Raw genomic sequence first — 22,279 nt, forward strand, 5'->3', positions numbered from 1 at the left:
GTCGCAGAAGCAACTTGCGTTTGCCATCGTCAAGCTGACAAGAAACTCCGTGGCAGATAAAGTTTCTGATCTTTCTTGAGTGGTTTACTGGTCTGGCCCACTTGAGATCAAATTAGGGGTACGTGGCACCTGAACTGAAATGAGTTTTTGGTCAAAATGGTGCCTCGAAGCCTTCGCCACACTACCTGAATTAAAATTCAAATAGCTAAAACCCACAAATTCACAATATAAATGAGCGTCCTCAGTTGTAGCGGTGGCCCTGAAACCTTTGGGATGAAGTGGGATTCCAGATCTCATCACCTAACACCAGCGTTGGACCTCACTAATGCTCTTGTGGCTAAATGGGAGCAAATCCCTGCAGCCAGGTCCTGAGATCTGGTGGAACACCTTCCCCCGAGGACTGGAGGCTGTTATAGCAGTCGCTTAATGCCCATAGTTTTGGAAAAGAGATGTTCCACAATCACATATGTGTAACGCTTGGGTGTCCACATACTTTTGGCCATGCAGTGTATGACAGACCACAACTGAAAGGTTTTCTTTTCTAAACTCTACTTCAATCTTTTTTTTTTTTTTTATCATTTATTTAACCTTTATTTAAATAATCCCATTGAGATTTAGAATCTCTTTTACATGGGAGTCCTGGCCAAGGCAGCAGCATCAAAGTCTCAACGTATAGTAACAAACAGAAACAGAAAAGATGACATTAAACACTAAGGAAATCTGAATTATGTAACAGGACATGTGCATTCGGTGGTCAGGAAGTCCTTTATCCTATTTTTTTTTTTTTAAATCTTCCATGCTAATAAAATAATCTAGATTTAAGGTGACTTTGTAGCTCACACCAAGACGACGGAGCAAAATCTTTAAAAGCACTTTCGCCAAACGCAGTACGGGTTCGAGGAATGACGCACGTCATTTGTCCGTGTGACCGAAGGGTGCAGCTACCGACAGCTTTAGGCGTCAGTGGAGAACATACATCTTGAGTTGTTTGAGGGAAAAAAATAAACGTGACCTGGTGTTTTTTTTCCACAATGTGAATCTATTAAAATAGAGAAATAGCCCCTAGACACCTGCATCAACAACTTCAGGAACATTCAGGAGTGAGTTTGGTTTGGTGGATGGCCCTCTCTGCAGTGAAACCCTGTAGCTCCATTTCTCATGGTCAAGTCACTTGACTGCAGAGCTTGCCCAGCGAGACTAATTGTAAATCTCCACTATAGAAGCCTGTTGTGTGTCGACAGATTTAATGCCGTTGTATTTGGAGAACGAGCGCGTACAAATGACTTGAGGGAATTGGTTGACATTTAAAATTTCAGTCTCTCATCTTGTTTGAAAAGAAAATGCTTGTTAGCATTATTGAACCCAACGAAACAAGCTTTATACTCATTTGGTCCGACAACAAACAATGCTGACAAGCCACTTAGTGAAGCGTGAGTGTAACACACAGGGACAGGGTCTGCTGAAGGACGATAACAGACTAACGTTTAAAATGCCTTTAGAAATGCGTATGGAGTGCTCAATCATCTTAATGAGTGAATTCATGTATGTCCTGTGTATAAAACATGCACACTGTGGGTTTATTTGAATCTGTGACATACGTATAATTCATGTTTATTTACAGTGGTGGAATGTAGCGCTGTACTTAAGTACAAATTTGAGATACTTGTACTTTACCTGTGTCTTTTCTTTTCATGCCACTCTCTACTTCTACTCCGCTACATTTCAGAGAGAAATAGTGTACTTTTTACCCCACTACATTCATCTGACAGCTTTAGTTACTAGGTACTTAACAAGTTCTTTTTTTTTTTGCACACAAAACACATGTAGTTTATAAAATACAATGTTTTATTATGAATTAAACTACCCAACAGTATACAGGCCATCAGGTACAGCTGTAATGATTAGACCATTAATCTGTTTGGACTGTTTCCAGTTTCTAAATTGTGAGGATTTTTCTGCATTGGTGACTTTTACTTTTAACAATTTAAGTACATTTTTCTGATGATACATACTTTTACATAAGATTTCAATGCAGGACTTTTACTTGTAACGGAGTAATTTTTACAGGGTCGTTTTAGTACATTTACTTAAGTAAAGGATCTGAATATTTCTTCCTCCACTGTTCATTTATCTATGTATTTATATTATGTTTACTGGGTAAAGACGTTTGTACGCCGACGATGCTGCAGTGACTATTCTTGGTACTTAAAAACACATTACAAAAATTTCAAGTGGAGATTTCCTCATATTGCTTCATGCTCGCAGTCTGCTTCAGGCAAATTTGAGCCCGTTCAAGAGCTCAAGAGCTCATGGCATTTGAATGGACCCCCTGTTGCTCCTGTGGGCCTCCTGTGGGAGTGAAAAAGCCTTTTTCAGAGATAATGATGGGAGTCGGTGTCAGTGGCACAGGGATCAAAACCTACGTATTCTCACAAGTTTGGGATTCTGCAGCACCGCCAGGTATGAACTGTAGCTGCAGGTAACGCAGGTAGGCCTATCTGGGATATGTTTTCATGCTAATTGAATGTGACCAGTTTTAGCCCAAACCGCTATTTCCATACCACTAACGAGGCTCAAAATAGCACCACACTTCCACGGTAGCATAATGAGAGTCCCCACATGTAAACCGAAGCGTTGAGAACTTTGTAAGTGTACAGACAGTTTATTAAAAAGAAAAAGAAGTTTATAAAGACAATACCGTTCACGTATACACGTGTGGTATCTGGCCCTATAAGGTTAAAGTCTGTATAAAGCTCAAATATGCTGAGAAAAATCATGAGCACTGTGTTAGGGATGTAAGTTCAATGATTTTCCTCTCAGCAGAGCGATGTCCTATTTGATTCTGTGATTAGGTGACTGAGTGAGATCAATGATTTTATGAGTAGTGTTGGAGCCCCGCCCCACCCCTCCCCAAAGAGACTCTGACCTCAAAAGGACTCAGACCTTTACTTGCCAACTCACAACTGTTTCCTTTATCTAACATGTTACCTAAACGTACCCCTTATAAACCATGTTCTTGCTGCAGCATGACAGAGTGCATATTGGCTTTGTCTCTCCGGGTTCTGCAGGACCCGTCACTGATGCTGGAAACTTGATGTAATAAGACCTTTATGATCAAGTACAGTGTCAAGCGGATTTCCTCTTCACACATCACCACAGCATCGCTACTCAAAACACAACACACGCGGGCGCCATCTTGGGAAAGCGGTCGCGACCAGTCGAACGACGAACGCCGAGCTTGAGCTATGTTACCGTTTACTGGTTCCCCGACGACTAGCGTTATAAACTAATTAGCGGTTTGGGCTAAAACTGGTCACATTCGATTAGCTTGAAAACATATCCCAGAAAACGGTCGACTCGGTAATCATGTGTTAATTAATAGGGTTGGGCATCGTTTGGATTTTAACGATTCCGATTCTTCCTTTCGATTCCGGTTCTTATCGAGTCTCGATTCTGATTCTTTGAGGGGTGGAGTTGGAACGGCTCACATGCTTATTTCACAAATAAGAGGAAAGTTTTATTTTGATTCGGTGGTGGTTTGCAGTTTGACGGGGCTTTATCAACGTAAAATAAAGCCACACCAGAGCGCCGCTTACTGTGCTCCATGGCTGCAACACAACAAGCGCCTGGCCGCTACGGAAACCAAAACTTGCTCATGTAAAATTTGGAATCCATGATCAGATTTGAAACCAAATCCGCCAAACGATTCCAATAAAGAAACGATTCCACTGGAATCATAATTTTTTTAAACGATTCCAAGTAGGAATCGGTTCTCGAATGCCCAACCCTAGTTATTAACCCCTAGGTTCATTTTGCGCCAGATTTCTCCTTTAAACTGAGCTGTCTGATGGCAAGGTAAAGCTGTGAAAACACCTAATACAGCATACACTTAAAATGATATTGATTTTGTTAGGTGGCTAAAATATGTTTAAGCTGCCGCCCCATCCACAGCGGTACATTGCTTGACGTCTATGTCGGAACTCCTGCCTGCTGCTCTGAAACTGGGGGGGCATGCCAACCGCCATATACTATAGATAAGTACCTCATACAACTCCACTTCAAAACATCCAAACTACCTTTACGTTTTAGAGGAAAATAAACACACCAACAGGATTACAAACTGGTGTGAGGCGTAACGTCTGCTGTAATTGAGAGTGCATTAAAACTAATGAAAGCCATCAGAGAAGTATAGAAAGAGATTAAAGAAGAGAGTAAAAAGACCAACAACTGGTTGGTTGTGTCTTGCATAATTGTAACATTATCCATTTTTATAAAAGTTTAATAACATTTAGTACGTCAGAGAAAACATTTTGGGAACCACCGCAACATATATTACAGGAAGAGCCAGAGGAATGTGTCCTATTGAAGGCCATTTGAGTGTTTTAGAACTCTGATACCGGACATTTTTTTGAATGCCCCAGTAAGATATCATACGGACCTTTGTATGAGGATATGTTGCAGGCCCAGTACAGTACTGAGAGCTCCATCCTTCCACCACATTAACTTGAGTAAATCCCTTGCAAATAATATTGGTAAGGAAAAAGTTACTACAAATTACCCAGGAGACCCAAGGGGAACTTTTATGTATCTAAAAAGTAGTGATACACAAAGTAGCGTGTTGTACGTTTCAGATCACAGGACCAATCAAATTGATTTTATTGTTACTTAGAATCCACAAAAGGTTCAGCTACAGTGGGTTGGATTCAGAGCTTGAGAAAAGAAAAAGAAAAAAAAAAAAACACCTTTTGAAATCATTGTTTACTGTAACTACAGTAATTAGTGTTATGCAAACAGTTACAGTCAATGCTGCACTGTTTTCTCAGGGCCTGTTGGTATCAAGAGTTTTATGAGATTTGCCTGCTGTAATTGGAAAGTTATAGTTTGTCCCGCTGCAGCTGCAGAGACAAGTCTATTCAAACTGTAACTGTATGCCTGGTCACGTGCTCGGTGCATTGAAAGGGAAAGTATTTTTGCTGGAGTTGTCAGTGTGGGTGTGAAGTTCATGTGCAGCACCTGAGAGTTCTGGTTCACCTTCAAAATGTCACTAAAAACGATGGACTCTTTAGTGTGGTTGTCATGCTCCCATGTAGGAAGGGGAGGGGGGCATCGCCTCATAAAATGTCTTTAGTGTACTGATGCTGGACAGAAACATTCCTGTCCAAATAGGATATTTTACAGTAAGAAAAAAAACAAAAAACGTAAAACCAGCTCAGAGCCTACATACATTACACATAGATGTCACTAAACCCACAGCACCTGGGTGTCTTGCAGAACTGGGGTGTGTGTGTTGGCAGTCAGAGGGATAAAGAAGAGAGAGGAAAAGCAGCAGGACCCCCTGCCAGGCCTCCTCATGCATTATCAGCCCACAGCTCCCCAGCAGGCATCAGCCGCCACATACCAGGGTGTTGAGCTTTTTTTACTGCCAGGGGCAGGTTGGTTTATTTTTGTATTTATTTTTTAATATGGGACAACTTTCAACTCTCCCTATTCCTCTACACGGCTGCAAGCTCCCCCGACACATGCTAAGAAATACCTCCCTCCCCACCACACACACACACACACACACACACACACACACACACACACACACACACACACACACACACACACACACACACACACACACACACACACACACACACACACACACACACACACACACACACACACACACACACACACACACACACACACACACACACACACACACACACACACACACACACACACACACACACACACACACACACACACACACACACACACAAAACACACAAAAACGTTTTTCAACATTTAATTCAAATAAAATTGATTGTCAGGAGAATAATACACACAGTTGTGCTTGGTGTGTTTAACTGAAGTGATGGAAATTTGTTTTATATATAAACACACACACACACACACACACACACGTATATCACATTTAAGTACATATGACAAATACAATATTGTAATGTGAGTCCTTGTGTCCAGCAACTCTCACTTTGGGAAACATTTTCACAAAGGCTTTTAAAAATCACATACTGCCTTAAATTCAGATTTTTACGCTGAACTCACCAATACAGTCGGCCACATCACAATCGCGCAGTGTTTGATGATCGTTACAGCTAGGTGCTGCAGTATTATTGCCTTCAAACAGTTGCATTTCTGACTACAGTTTGCACTTGTACATGCCAGCTAATTACAGTAATTCCGTGACAAAATGGAACGCTTTAATCCGAGACAGTTAGAATATTTAACCTGAAATATGTAGTGTTAGTTTTGACACCAAGCACCTTGGGAAAGATTTGAGAAATCATTAAAAAGAAGAAGAAAAAAAACATTGCAGTAGAATACTGCCACCTTGTGGAGGAACACGACCAAATCTCTTTGTGACCGAGTGCTGCTTCTCCTGCTGAAACATTTTCCCTGATGCCACCTTAACAGCTACACACGTGACAGTGACAATGATTAATTTCTTAATCTCAATTCATTCCCTGGCATTAATAAAAGAAAAACAGGAGCCTCTTCCTAGTCTATGGCGTTAGGTTGCTGGGAAACAAAAGTCGATATTTGTGTGGTATTTTACGCAGTCTGAGTGAATGTTGCTTTTATCACATTGGCCTCAAGGCACATTAAACACACTTTATGTAGAAAGTGTTACTGCTGAAAGCTGTAATTACTCCTGCGTCTCTCTCTCTCTCTCTCTCTCTCTCTCTTTTTTTTTTTTCCTAACACACACCAGGCAAAGAATGGCATTCGTCCATATGGGTGCACAGTGTTGTGTTGGTAGCATGTCCAGATGCTAAATTGATTTTTCTACAAGCTGAAGATCTCATCCGTCATAACAGGCAGTTAAAGTCGACCTAACACAGCCAGTGATGACTTCACATGAAGACATGCTCCAGATGCTGAATGAGATCAATAGGCAGTAATGATAGTAGCAAACTAAGTGATTGTACAGGATATTGGACAACCTGCAAAAAAAAAAGCAATCATGTTGATGAAACAGGAACTAAAATCAACAACGTTTTAAAATGAAATGTAAAAGCTCCCTGTCGATGACCACCTTTAAAACTCTTCTCGCTTTTTTTTTTTTTTTTTAAACCAGCTTTATATATCAGCCATTCACTTAGCGACAGTATACGGCCATCATCCTGACATTCAGAGCTCAACGACTTCGGCGTTCTGTCCTGCTCAAGCGCGAGCCTCCGGCGCTCTCATGAGGGCGTCAGAGCTGCAGAGTGTTGGCTGGGAGCCGGTACCTCGTACTTGAAGACCACGCTGAACAGCTTTCCTCCCAGGCGGTCGGCCAGCCACGAGTTCTTGATGACGGCCATCTTGAGGCTCTCGCAGCGGAGCATGGCGTAGTAGTTGGTGTGAATGGCTCGGCCCATTCCCTCGATGATCACCAGGTCGGTTTTTCGCTCCCGCACCACCATCGCCAGCACTTTGTCTAGACGACTAGGCAGAGAATCAAAACATTTTTGCCGCACTAATACAGTTTATCTAATGAACTCTCCACAAGGTGCTCGCAGTTCTGGCTTTTAAAAGTAGAGATGTGCAGCCCAAAGTCTACCCTCCCACTAAGGGGTAATACATTGCATCTACCACAGCAGGAAAGTCTAATTCTAGGTATTTCACAGGCTTATTAGTACTCCCTTTAAAAAAAAAAATGTCAAAGAACCAACCTCAGATCCAGGCAGGGTGAACTGGAACCACTCTGGACCAACGTCAGCCTGTCCTCCCTCAGACCGGCCCTACACAACAAACCACAGCTCACTTGTTTTAAAAAGCTTTTCAGGTGTGAAATCAGACAGAACATTATGTCTTAACCTTTGGCTTTTGGCTTACGCGTAACGTATGCGGACGGAGCGCGCAGCGTATTTGTGCTGCGGAATGTATCGTTTTCTTTTTTTTAACTAGCTACACCTTCTGTGCACTAACGGCGTAGGATTGTGCGAGTCACAGGCGAGACGCTGAGCTTTTGCTTTGGGACGGTTGTTGTTTCTTCCGTTTTTGGAAACATCAATCTACTGACCGCTGTTGTCAGAGGACGCAGGTGAGGGAAACGAGAAATAAAAACAGAAACTCTCAAAACAAAACTGCCAATACGCTCATTGACAGTCATTAAGTAGTTTTTTGTATATTGCTAGTTTAATTTAAAAGGCATACAGACACTGTATCATCCATTTCTGGGTAAAAAGGGCCGCACACACCTCGCGTAAAAAATATAAATAGAAGACAGTCCTATTTTTACGCTTGTAGAGCGGAACTCTAACGCGCTGCTCTCGTGTCTGGGGTCGCCAGTTTCATTGACTATAGTGGAAGCGTAGTGTTAGAGCATCCGCTCTGCATACGTTACACATGCAATGAAGCCGGCCCGTTAGAAGCTGCCAAGGAAAGATATTAAAATGTTATGTCTTAAAATAAGTAGTGTCAGTTGGTGTGAGGATTAGCTGAGGTTTATATTTTGTATTTTTTTTTTATTTTTTTTTACTTTTCCTATCGGTTTTTAAAAACGCTCATAAATACTCACTGAATCACTGGATCCATAGCAGCGATGCTCTCGGTCAATATCTGCAGTTCACCGTTCGTTACGTCATTTAAAGCCGGACCGGAGTTGCTGGCCAAAACAACCTGAGGTTGGACGGAGAGAAGAGTTGGATTAGCGTTTTATCAAATATATAATTTTTTGGAAATTGTTAAGAGTTCCTTACCTCTGTTCCTCTGGAGAGAAGCTCTCTGACAAAAGGCATCACCCCTAGAATGATGTCTACTCCACTATTATCTACGAAAAACATGGCACACTTATGAGGAGGACCCTGCAAGAGAAAAAAAAACAAAAAAAAAACAGGATGGATTGTATTCGAGCACTAATCATCACAAGTGCACAATACAGACACACACTATCACAAGTACAGGAAATGTTACGGAGCACTAAACGGCTGTTATCTGTGTTTTCTCTTTGTGCTTAATCAAAACGTGCCTGTGCCCGGCGCCGACCGTGTCTGAGTTATGGGTTTGTTTCCGTGCTACACAGCGTGTGGTACCGTCAAAGTGCTTTTGGTAAAACCTCGAACCTCTCCCCCCCGCCAATAATGCTTCAATAAATAACTTGGCTCTGACAGAGAAAGAAGGGAAAGAGCCTGACCTTTAGTCTCTCAAACCACTGGTCATAGGAATCGACAAGCCACGGCCGCTCTGTGGAGAAAAAAAGAAATACAATTTAAAAAAAAATCAGTCTTAAGGCCTACCTCTTTGCAGAACTGTCCCACAATTTTATCTGGAGTCAAATGGTTCAACAACATAAAGATACTCTGATACCTTCCAATTGTCGTTTAGCCTGCTCAAATCCAAACTCAGGATCAGATTCGAGGACGCTGCATGATATCAAAACAGAAAATGCACAAGGTCAGACAGGAATTTGGATCACAGTGTAAAAAAAAAAATAAAAATCACAACACCGAACTTTCCAAACATTGAGATTGAAACAAAAATATTTTTATATATATTTACCAGCCATCTCAAATCAACCCTTATCAATTCATTTCTTAAAGAGACGGGTAGTTGTGGTCAACAATAGCAGGGTTAGGGTTAAAAGAACACGCCGACTTATTGGGACTTCAGCTTATTCACAGTAACCCCCAGAGTTAGATAAATCCATACATACATATACCGTATTTTCCACACTATAAGGCGCACCGGATTATAAGGCGCACCTTCAATGAATGGCCTATTTTAGAACTTTTTTCATATATAGGGGGCACCGGATTATAAGGCGCATAGAATAGAAGATACTGCAGTCAAACGTTTGACTGGGGTTGCGTTATGCATCCACTAGATGGAGCTGTGCTAAAGGGAATGTCAACAAAACCGTCAGATAAAGTCAAACTTTATGAAGCGTTCTGACAACTCCGTTCACTCCCTCCTTATAGCATTTAAATCTAAGTGGTCCGAGAAAATGGCGATCGTCTCAATGTGGTCCCTGACATGTTGTCATCGGCTTGTCCGCTTCCATTGGCCATATCAGAGGCAAACCTGAACGGATTGGCTAATATGAGCTACCAATCGAAAGCTTAGAAGCTAGGGAATACGATGACGCCCACATCGATCATGTAGCAAGCTGGGCAGAGAAGCTAGCGGCGATGGAAAACGCGTTTTTCCGTTGTGATTTGGCCAGAAACTTCAACATTGTGATCGAACAGATCGTTTTGGAATATAAAGCTTGGATATTACATTTCCTTGGACTCTTGTGGATTTATGAAAATCAAGTTTTGGCCAAAATACCACTTTGTTGCTGAAAGGACAACGAAATCAGGTATGGATGCACTCTCGACACCTGCGCAGATTATGGCTGAATTGTTTTATTGTAAATTGTTTACTTTGTAACAGTTGTGTAACTGCTATAAATCATTGTATGCTTTGTATGTGGGCTTAAATTAATCATTAGAGGCTAAGCTTTCAATTGGTGTGTCGCATGGCTGTATATTTTGAATATTTAATGCTTTAAAGTTATAAAAACGCGAATGAGTGGAAGTTTTATCGAGGTTACAGCGACGCAGTGTCCCGTCAACGGGGCAGTGATCCGAGAGGTTGATCCATATATAAGGCGCTCCGGATTATAAGGCGCACTGTCGTTTTTTGAGAAAATTAAAGGCTTTTAAGTGCGCCTTATAGTGCGGAAAATACGGTAACTATATTCTCAGACAGGCTTGCTGCAAAGCAAATCACTACGCCCAAGTAGCAGAAGTAGCAGAGCTTCGCCTTCTGAGAATATAGTTCCCGGTTTGTTTACGGTTAGAAGACGGCTGTGTCTCATGTTACGTTGTTTTTTGTACACGCTGTGACTATACAAATCACAATATGTAAATAGGAAAATGTTGGCATTATTTTGTCACTTATTCGGAGCAGTAGGATTGTTGGAACCAGTCACCTGCATGTTCTGTGATGGGCTGCTATCGCTGGGGCCATCAGACAGCCATCATGAGAAGGGTATGTATGGATTTATCTAACTCTGGGGGTTACGGTGAATAAGCTGAAGTCCCAATAAGTCGGCATGTTCTTTTAAGACAAGATTATTGTGATTGCCTGGCAACAGAACTGGGATGCAGTTACATTCTTTGTCGGGATGGATAGTAAGCAGCACTTTCATTGATTTAAAAAAAAAAAAATTCTGTTTACTTTCAATCCATGCTGCTGACCGTTTACAGTCTGGATAACTTTTCAAAAACAATGTAACACTGCCAAACACACTACCGCAGCGGTGAAAAACTCCCTTTTCAAAAACTGTATGGAAACTACAAGACGTGAAAGCGGAGCGTCTCCCACCACCCACACTCCGGCAGAACAGAGCAAACAGTCAACCAGGCTGCTCACAAGGATATATAACATCCATTAACTCCACTCACTCGGACACGGCCTTGGCTCCCCAGTCAAAGACATTCCCAGCCAGGACGCCCCTGACCAGGGCGAACTGTCTCTCCTCCCAGCTCAACTCGTCCAGGCACTTCACTGCCTTCTGGTAGTACTTGAGAGCCATGTCATTCTCCCTCTGTTTAATCTACGAGAGAACAGAGATGGGGAACACTTTGTTTGAACGGGGGAATAAAAGGATTGGTAATCCGAAGCATTCAGAGATGTGAGAAAATGACATTTTAAGAATGTATAAAAAAAAATTTAAAAAAAAGTGCCTATATGCTAAGCCCAATTTACAGTAGGAGGTGGAAATAAATGGTCTATGTGATACCATGACACTGTAAGAAAACATCACCGGATCAGTGAGGGCAAAAGCAGCTGTGTAGCACACACAAAGAAAACCAACAAAAAGGTTGATAGATTTCACTCAGACCTTAGAGTAGGGATCAGGAAAGTTGAACTCGTTTAAACAGTGTTCCCTCGTGTCTAACAGACTTCTGACAGTGAGGGATCCATAAGCACTAGGTGAGAAGAGAAGCACTCTACGTTAGCCAGAGAGAAAAACATTCACACAACGGGGCTGGGGCGATAAATCATTGACAGAACTAATACCACGGACACATAATTATTAGGGGTGTAAATCCCAAGTTTAATTACGATACCATATTAAATTGATTCTTTGCCCAACAATGCGATATTTGCTGATGTCACAAAGTCCGCCACGATACGATTCCCATGAGACTCAATTCAGGGGCCTGCGATCGTTATAAGACGATATCATGAGCCCGCTCAACACAATCAGTTACATTTATATCAACTTACAAAAGCAACTCAAATTTGAGTCTGCAATTTTTGTAACTGAGCTCTTCCAGACACTTAAATGAAAACAATCGGTTCTTTTTAATAAAAAGAACAGAAATAAAGCTCCTGCTGTTCGCTACAAAGTGCCACATTTCTCATGCAAATGTTTTTTAATCCCTTGATGACCTTTAAAATTATTGCCATGGGGATTTCAAAATAAAAGGTACATCTTAAAGATGACGATATGTAGCAATGTTTTGACTTTGCATCGATGATAGTGCATCGTTGATCTTTGAATCGATATATCGATCCAGATTGATGTATCATTACACCCCTAATTCTTATGTTCCCCTGACTCCTAAAAACCTGAAACAAGTAAACAGATTTAACATCAAGATTTTCCCTTTTTCGTTGACGAAGCACGTGGGCAGTTACAGCAGGTATGAAGACATGTAACTAACGCAGACGTTGAAGAAAAGGCTTGAGGTTTAGTCTACTCAAAGCAACCCCTGGGTCAAACAGATAGGACTTGCATGCAAAAATGAAAAAAAAAAACAAAAAAAAAACAGTTCCCTTACAAAGGCTGGTGGCGGAGGGTCTGAAGCTTGTGTCTGTATTTCTGGCGGAACTTCTCGGCTCGCTCGGCTGCCTCCGGCATGTCGGGCTGGCTCGCTACAGCTCTCTTGACCACCTGCAAGAACAATGAAATGTATAATCAGCCGTGTTCACAACCTCTGCTGAGCACAAAGACAGAGTGGGAAATATAATGACAAAATCTAAACCAATTCATCTCGTATGAGAAACTGACCTGCGTGCACCAAATGTACCGTGCATCTCTGGGATTATTTTTGGCTTAACATTGTCGTGGATAACTGGCTAAATATAGATGAGGCGACCGTGTTTTTGTCTTTATGGTGCAAATACAATGTAGCTTGATAGAAAAAACCTCTACTGTAGGCTGTCGATCGTCAATGCAAAGTTTTGGTGGGAGAACAATCTCTTAAAGAGCTTCTTTTTTTTCAATTATTTTGTTCATCTGTTTTACAATCATACAGACAAATTCCTGGGAGGAGGCAGAGATTACAGTTTTGACACACACAAGCGAATTGCATTGCAGATTAAAAAAGGTTATAAACTTGCTCAATCGCTTTATGAAATTGATCTCTCTTTTTTTCATCGTTGTTGCTTTCTTTCTTCTTTTTCTAGATTTTCTCCTTCAAGAAAAGGTCTACCAACATTGTCTGTATTGCGCGTCTTAATTTCAGACTCTGCTATTGTTTTCCACAACACGAACCGCCGTCCTACCCCGTCTAGGGCCTCTTCGAAGCAGTAGAGCCAGTATTCGCGGGCGTGCGCGTCCTCGGTGAGGTCCACGGTGTCGGGGATGTAAGATGAGGCGTCCTGCAGCAGAGGCAGGTTCACCAGCTTCCCCTCCAGGCGGTCCATCTCCAACATGTCAAACTAGACACAACAAAGACGGACAAGATACATGGCGTCTCTCTTGTTCATTAACTGAGACTGCTTTAATCTTTCAGCTATCGCTCTTTTATTATAGGACATATTTCCCATAATATTTTCCTTTTTCTTATCAACGCTGTGGAAGGTTTCACTCTTAGTTAGTATGTTTTGTGAAGACAACGACAAAGATGCAGAGGAAGATGCAGTAAGGGAGGCAGAGTGGTGACAGGGGACTCTAGGGCAGCGAACGTTAACGGCCGTTAACAGCTCCTGATGCTCTACGAAGACCACCATGCTCAAAGGGTCACACAGAGGAATCAAAAAGCAGCGGTCAGAAACATCCGGTATTACAGTTATTTTTCCATCTTTCTATCCACCATCTATCTTGAGGTTTTAGATCTTATTTTCTTTTGTTGTAAGAAATATTGCTTCTCTTACTTTGTCTTTGTGAGCTACCTAGATGTTAGCTCTAAACCCATGTGTCATGTTGTGTCAGTGTTGTGCCAGAACGCGTTCATTGAACGATAGTTCATGAACTCGTTCATATTTTGGGCGAACGTGAACTGAACGTACTGTATTACTGCCTGATGAACGTTACTGTGAACTCGTTCATTCTGGTGTCTGTGAACGACAGGCTCTCTCAGTTTAACTTCGTTCAGTAGGGTGCCAGATTTCTGTAGAGCCTTCCAGGCGAAAACCCGGCTAAAACACACCGTAAACAGGCCGTAATATGTAGCGGAAAAAACCACCCAATCTGGCAACACCAGCCACCAGCGTCGCACCGCCGCATGCGTCATCAAAACAAAAAGCAGCAAGGAGACGACAGCAGCATGGAGGCTTCGTATGATCATTTAAAACAAGTTTTATGTATGAGTTTTAGGTCGGTGAGGATGGGAAAAATCTTACATTTCTGTGCAAAGTTTGCCCGCCGGCTTTCAAAAAGAATATCCGCACCTCAGTCACATCCACAGTAAACCTGAAACGGCACACTGAACTGATTGGATATGAAGATGAAATCTGACGCATAGTTTCAGTGTTAAAAATAATTGCTGTCTGTGGTTCTATAAGGGCTGTGGCAATAATTTTGAAAAATAATAGCTCGCAGCAACATATGGGAAAAAAATAACTATGAACTAGTTCATTTTTGGAACTGTGAACTTAGTTCAAAATTTTGAAGTATGAACTGAACTAGTTAATTTTAAAATTTTTGAACTGAACTTTGAACTAGTTCATGTAGAAAGTGAACTTTCCCAACACTGTGTTGTGTAAATATAGCGTAATGTAATTTTGTTTTTTAAATTTTTTCTTGGCTTTTTCTGGTTCTGTCCCTTGATATTTTGTGTATACTTGTGAGTGTTTGCTATGTTTCTTTTCTTTTCCTGTTTTTGTCATGAGATGTTTTAATATTGTCCGATTTAATGTTGATGGACCCCAGGAGGACTAGCTGGCCGTCTAGGCGTCAGCTAATGGGCGTCCTTATAGTGAACCAAACCAAAACCTTATAGTGAATAATATAGGACCAATATAGGATTAGGTAAAAGGACAAAACAGTGGCAAAATCAAAGCTTAGCTAAAAAGAAAGCTGCTCTCAGGTCTCTCTTGTCATCGCATAAGTGAACAAAGTGAATGTCGGACACGTCTAAATACTAAAGCGTCTACAGCTAGAGAACAAGGCACTGTAAGCAGGAGCCACGTGTCATCACACCAGAGCACACAAGTATAGCCGACGGAGGTACTTACGGAAAACTGAAGGAGAGGGTTAGGTAGACAGAGGAGTGTGTGGAGAGGAAATGAAAAGAAAGGTTATCAAAGATGAACGTCGGATGTCTATGGATTCAGTGAGGATAGTGGGGATGGTGTGTCAATAAATAATGTAAAATGGGAAATAAAGTTCAAAAACATCCGAATTTGATGGAAGACGGTGGGTGAAATAAAACAAAAAACAATGAACCAGCAGCAGAGTGAAAATAGGTCATGAGGTGTACACGACCGAGCTTCAAGACTTAGCATCTGATCGCTCTTTGCTTCCTCTGCCGACTCACTGTTCCGCTACGTGCACGTTGCATGGGATTCATATCTGGAGACACGCTCATCAGGCCCGAGCTTCCCGCGTAGTTCTCACCCCAACTGTACTGGTTTGGATCTAGAAGGGTACAAGATGCAATTACATATCTATGGGATAACATTTGAATTATGGTGCATTTTTATTATTATTTAAGGTTAGTATTTAAAAAATACTTTTGCCAAGCTAGCTAGCAGAATTTAAAAGGGAATTTTGTTTTTATTTCCAATTAAATCTTGTTAGTTATTTCGATACAAACTTTATTCTGTTACTGGTCCTTGTGCTCTGGCAAAATTACCTATATCAGTCCTTCTATATTCTGCCATGGCCGTGAGTTAGTTATGTGTTCGTGTGAAAGATAAACAGACACACAAATTGGAGGTTCAGTAGTTTCACAACTGAAGTCCAGAGATTTTAATCAGACCTGACGTCAGTGAAAACATCTAGCAAGGCAAGGCAGCTTTATTTGTATAGCACAATTCAGCAACAGGGCAATTCAAAGTGCTTTTCATTAAAACATTAAAGAGCAGTTAGAAACAATTAAAGTAAGCATTTGTATGATTAAAGTAAGTATAGTAACTATACGTTTTCTAAAATATAAACATAAACACACACGCACACACACACACACTTCTTATCTTTCAACTTAATAGTTAGGTATAGGTATATCAATATATACAATAACCCTGTTGATGCCAAATTGAGGACAATAACGTGCATTTGTAGGTTTTTCCTTACTGTCCTCCTCTGCTCCTTTAAGAAATGCTCCAATGGCTCCGAGATAGCCTTCATGTCTTAGAAACAAGGCCTGAACTTCACCCTACAACAACAACAACAACAACAACAACAAAAAAGGTAATGGTAATGACATAAAAAGTCTGGGTTGTAAGCGAAACACTGTCAAGTTCAGGTGATAACAAAAAAAAAGTGATACTGAGAAAAAAAGACCAACTGTTAGGAACTCTCGAAAAGCACCAAGACACTTTGTCATCACTATGTAATAACTATAGTTTCCCCTATAATTGTACAAGTCACTACAGGCCAGAAAAAAATTTCTTTTTTTCAATGCCAAAAATAATGCCAAATATCCATTGTGTTTCCCCTATTTTCATTATGTCTGTGGTTAGTTAGGTAACAGCAGGACAGTCGTGTTATCTAAACTGCTAAATCAGCTGAAACGTTGTCGGTAATGTTAGCCTACCGGTTACAAACAGGCTCGGTAGTGAACGACGCGAATACGGCTCGGTAGTGAATTCAATGTTATTGTGTTTTTTAGCTGAGATGGACCAGAGAATATTCGGTCAAAACAGATCGGTGATGCTGTTTTGCCCTCATTGTTCGCTGTGAAGTTTGCTGGAAGTGATGTAATGTAGTGTTTTATGTGTGGTGAGCAACGCGCCTGACTCCGCTTAAAAATTAGCCTTTAAAATGCTACATTGCTTGTATGAAAATAACGGGAGCAACAGGCGAACAAGCTTTAAAAGTGACACGTTTTCTTTTTAAACAGGTGCTGTGGGGTGGACCTAGTGGGATACACTGAATAGGGTTAGTTTGTTTTCAGGTCAGCAGAGGAAGAGGCCTTGCCTTGGTGAAGAAGTTGATGCTGTAAGTGATTGTGTGCATGGTGACGGGGTGTCCTCTAATGAAGAAGCCTCCAAAGTACACTCGGGAGAGGTTGTGGAGTTTAGCATACAGACAGGCCAGCTGCCCGATGTCGTTGCTGATCATATGGAGTAAGCTCTTGGCCATGTCTTCTTTAGAGAACTCTACAAATTTAGAGCAGAGTTATATAAACATACGGGCAATATCCACATCACAAAACTGAAAAGCTGCTTAAAGAGGCTTTAAAAGACTGACATCTGAATATTTAAATAATGACAGTTATATATGGACAAAACAACAGCAGCAATTCTTTAGAACTCCTTCAGTAGTTAAAACTTTTTTCAGTATTCAAATTAGGAAGCGTCTTACTAACATCCTTCTGATTAACAAACTCATATGAGCATTACCACGATTAGGTATCAATATCTAAATCCTGTTCCACATTTTCAAAATGAAACGGTATAAACTACTCAATAACTGCAGCAGATAATACCTTGTAATACTTTGATAATACCAAACAAAAGGCTGTGAATTTCTGTTGAGTAAGAGAGAGAACAAAACTGTATCAGAACTGGGTGAGAGGTCATCAGTTCAAGTCGACACCGATTTTGCAATAAAACTGGAAAATATTAAGTCTATCTTGCCAAGATGTCATCACAGAGAAAACAGAATTAGACTTTGTGGCTTTTATTTCATTTGCACTTGAAGCCAAACTCCATCTTCTGATTATCAAGTGTGTAGCCTGCAGTGTCTCAGTCAGCGTGGATTCTAAGAGGTTACAATGAGTTCCAATAGTGACGTGTGAGGATTGAAATGGAAGTAGTGTGTTTTGCCATATACTGGGTGAACTACAGTATGACTGTTTGCGATATTCTGAGCGTCCACATGTGGTTTGTGCAGGAGTGGTTTGAGTTTCAATGGAAAGGTTGATCCTTTCTTCACTGTGAAACTGGGTGACCATTTAAATATATTTTACAAGTATTGAATTGACGCTGATTGCAGTTGCTGCTGGCCTTCCAAAGTAAGCAAATGAGGAAGTTACAAACTTTTGACAGCCACTTTTCAAGTCCACGTTGTGTTTTGATACTAAAAAGATGGTTGTGGTACTGCTTTAATGTACAGTAGGTTTTGATCCAATTCATTGAAAGAACTGCACAAGTGTGCCTATAAAGTCTTTCATTACACTAACCTAAATCTACAAGATCCTCATCGAAATTGAGAGAAATCAATAATTGATTTGGAGTCTAACAGTGTGCAGACCTCTGTTGCGCCCTGCAGTTAAGTATTTTTGGTCTTGCACCAGAGTATTTTGTCTGGATGTGTGCACACCTGGTCCCTCCCATGTGTCACCTTTGTCAGCAGTTGCAGACTTTCCAAAACTGCTTGCAATAAGATCTCCAGTCAAGCCTAAAGACCCATAAGATCCTCCGTAGATATCTTTGACGAGCATATCGACACTTGTGTGCTGCCCCTTTGAGGCCAACTGTAGCAACTCGTCAAATCTCTACAGGAGAGAAAAAGGGTAAAGTTCACGAGGCTTAAGGGAACAAAATATTGCACTGAGCAGCCAACCTTTCCTGGATGACTGTTACAGTCAGACAGTTAAACTAGAGTAACGTATATAGGATACCTTAGTTTTGGTGAGCAAGGCTCCAAGGCCCCAGAACGTCCCTCCACCTATTGAGCTTCCTCCTATTCGCTCAAATTTGTCCTCGGATTCAACCTGTTGTAGTGATGAGAGAATGGAACATTGCCTTTTGTACGAATCAAATATAGTGAGAGATAAAGAAATGGGTTAATACAAAGGTTAGTCATCTAGAAAAGCCAAACCTGCACAATAAAGCCAGGTACTTTTACTAGGGCTGCCATTTTAACATCCACTACTGAAGAGGCTAAGCCCAAGCTTTAAGCCCCTGAGGTGCTGTTCCACGGGTAGAGTAATTGACGCACTTCTTACCTTTTTGATCAATGAAAGTCCTATTTGCCGTTAAAACCATTGGTTCCATTTATTTAGAGGAGATCTTAGTTGGGTTTCCAGACAAATCACTGCTTGTATGTATGTCTGTGTAGTGTGTGTGTGTGTGGTCAAAAAACTGTATGTGCTTCCGGGTTGCACCCGAGGAACCAAAGATTAGTTCCTATTTATACCAAGGGCACTAACTAGCTCTTACAATTACTGTACTGTACAGTAGATAAAGACATAACTTACCGTCAAACCTAGACCATTTCATGTAAATGGTGTGTGCCATAACCTAGCTACATAAAAAGGACAAACTGCCAAACTGATACTGAATTTTGGATGTTAGGGGTAGTGTATTCAAGACATTTCTTTTAAATATTGGCTAATATCTATGTTGATACAAATATACCTGTGATGAGCAACCAAAGTCCCTTTGGTATCAGAAGCTACTGTTGAAATTTCCAAATTGATCGGTAAGTTTGGGCTTAGTTAGTTATTGAAAATCTTTCAGTTAAAACAACCTCTGCTTTCAAGAGGCTCATATTTATCTTTGTTTCTATTGAAGGTCTTTTCTATAATAATAATAATAATAAAGTCCTGAGACTGTTAATACAATTGTAACAAAGGCAGGAATATGCTTTAGCTTTTGATTTGGGCTTAAACTAACAATTATTTTCATTACAGATTAATCTGACTCTTTTTTTGATTAACCATTTGGTCTTTAAAATGTCAAAGGATAAGGTAAGTAAAAATGCTCAAGGTGACATCTTTATACGTCTTGCTTTGTCTAAAACCAGATGATATTCAGTTTAATATGTAAAATGGTAAAAAAAATAAAAAAAATAAATAAAAAAAGAGAAAAAAGAAAATCACATTGGAGAAGCGAAAACCAGAGAGTGATTGGTAATTTTGCTTCAACATTGAATGTATTATCAAAATAACTACCGATTAATTTTCTGTCACTGGACCAACCAGTTGACTGACTATTTGTGTCAGCTCTACTCAACTAACTGGTTAAGCAGGGAAACTGCCTTTCGCGAACAAGTGACAAAACTGTGATTCGTCAGTTATCACCTTGACTATGGACACCCCAGAGCCGATGTTTACAAGCAGGTAAGGGAAGATGTCTGGTTGAGTCGTCTGGAAGCGGAACTCTGAGTCTGCATGCTTGGCGTACACGAAAGCCTCGTGGGGTATGTTCCTCAGCACAAAGTTACATCCTTTGATGAGGCAGGTCATCTCATCCTCTTTGTCCACTCTGTCACAACGCAGCACATAAAAGACTCCATTAGAATAAATCATCCTCAGCCAGAGCAGAAGATTAACTGTTTTCGTCCTGCATCTGGTAAATCATTAAGTATAATGTGTATATTGTTTTAGTGAATCTCCTTTGTTTTTACAATACTACCAGACATTTACAGTTTTCTAGACAGAGCAGATGTGTGTGTGTGTGTGTGTGTGTGTGTGTGTGTGTGCGTGCTAGAGCCACATAAGCAGTCAAAGAAATACAAAAAGCTGATTCCTGGTTCCTCTTTCTCTAAACTGAATTAAAAGAGAAACATTTTACTGGAAAAATGCTAATGCCATATGGATGCTCGGTTGCCATCTCACGATGTTTGGTTAGTAGCTGCCACAGTTTACAAGCCAATAAAGAGTCCAGCTAATCTTATGATTCACAGGTAGAGGACAGGATATTGCTTTGTCTGTGAATAGGGTATCAGTATCAGCAAGGGCAGAGGGCCCAATTTAGTCATCTGTAATCATGGCAGATGTTTGCCTCTCTTTCTGTTTGTACATGCAGTGATAACAACAGTTTCTTGGCTTTATTCACAGCCGGTCTGTGTACTCACTTGAGTCCGAGTTTCCTCTCAATGAGTTCTTTGAACTTGTGCGCCCCTCCACCTGTGGCTTTGATAACTTTGGTTTCCGTGTTGACCAGGTGGTCTTTGACGAAGTCCAAGCATGTTTCAATGTAAGCATTTTCAAACTTGATAAAGTGCAGGCGTGCAGTGACCTCTTCCTGCACGGATATTTCATAGAGGTTGTCACCGGTAGCCTCCTGGGGGACACAAATTAGACAGAAACACAGAGGAGAAAAGTGGAATAACGTTACGTCATTACATCCTGCTATTGGCATTTCCTCTGCTATGTATTTTGACATAGAGAAAACGCAGGCTACGATGCAGTTTGGGCTTAGTGGGATGTAGGAAAACGTGGCACTATACCCAGGACACCACAGCTTTTACAGAAACAGATGATAAAACAGATAGTTACCTTTGTAGTGTGGTCGAAGGATCGTACTTTGGCCACCTTGTGTTGTACAGTTGAGTAGTAGGCAAGCTTTGTGAGAGATCCACCTGTTCAAGCAATGGGAAAACAGCATGGATCGTGTCCGATAAGAAACCCGTGAGACAGATTGAAACTATCGCGTAAAGAACTGTGAAACTGGACCGTTAGCTAAACAGGGACGACAAAACATGAACACAGGCTAGCTTGCAGCTAACGTCAACGCTGTGGTACTTGTCAAAGTTGGCCAGGTTTGTTTGGCACACAACCGCTTTATCAGAAAAAAAGATCAGCTTGAAACCTCATTAGACTTTCATCGTCAAGGCAAACAGACTTGCTGTCAAACAAACTCAAATTAGACACGACTTTAAGAGGATTAACGTTAGCTTGGTCTTATTTACTTTCACTTAAAGTCATGTGTTGTTATAGTATCAGGCTGCGGCATAGCGGAGATGAGCTACGTTCCCGCAAAAAAAAGGCTGAAGAAATAAAGACAACTTTCATATTCCCAGGTACCTATGTCTATTGCGAATCGCTTTGCGTTTTCCAAATTGCGGAATATTTCGTCTGGCGGAAGAGTAATGCTTTTATCCATGGTATGACCACTTGTGCTGCTGTCAACTCGAACAAATTCCGCCATGGTCGACAACGATTTGACGCTACGTGCGTGCGTGCCCCTCGTCGTCCAATCAGCATCCACGTACAGCGTGAGG

At 41.0% G+C, this 22,279-nt stretch overlaps 1 protein-coding gene across 4 annotated transcripts; it reads right to left on the reverse strand.

The window, feature by feature from the left end:
* Window positions 1-5,778: 5,778 nt before the first annotated feature.
* pank4 (pantothenate kinase 4 (inactive)) lies at window positions 5,779-22,244 on the reverse strand. Of its 4 annotated transcripts, none has more exons than XM_039797910.1 (20): window positions 22,083-22,244; window positions 21,555-21,637; window positions 21,131-21,339; window positions 20,355-20,538; window positions 18,951-19,043; window positions 18,671-18,824; window positions 17,303-17,484; window positions 16,457-16,538; window positions 15,699-15,799; window positions 15,397-15,402; window positions 13,504-13,659; window positions 12,777-12,889; window positions 11,831-11,918; window positions 11,391-11,542; window positions 9,307-9,362; window positions 9,134-9,183; window positions 8,700-8,804; window positions 8,519-8,619; window positions 7,671-7,739; window positions 5,779-7,443 (listed from the first exon to the last, which is right to left on the reverse strand). In XM_039797910.1, the coding sequence occupies exons 1-20, from the start codon at window positions 22,204-22,206 to the stop codon at window positions 7,200-7,202; spliced, it is 2,352 nt and encodes a 783-aa protein (XP_039653844.1). In that variant the 5' UTR covers window positions 22,207-22,244; the 3' UTR covers window positions 5,779-7,199. The 4 variants fall into 4 exon arrangements, with proteins under 4 accessions (XP_039653844.1, XP_039653841.1, XP_039653845.1 ...); XM_039797907.1 differs by having other exon boundaries at window positions 18,650-18,824; XM_039797911.1 differs by lacking the exon at window positions 15,397-15,402.
* Between the last annotated feature and the right edge of the window lie 35 nt (window positions 22,245-22,279).

The sequence above is a fragment of the Perca fluviatilis genome, chromosome 4, assembly GCF_010015445.1.
Source record: "Perca fluviatilis chromosome 4, GENO_Pfluv_1.0, whole genome shotgun sequence".
NCBI classification, from domain to species: Eukaryota; Metazoa; Chordata; class Actinopteri; order Perciformes; family Percidae; genus Perca; species Perca fluviatilis.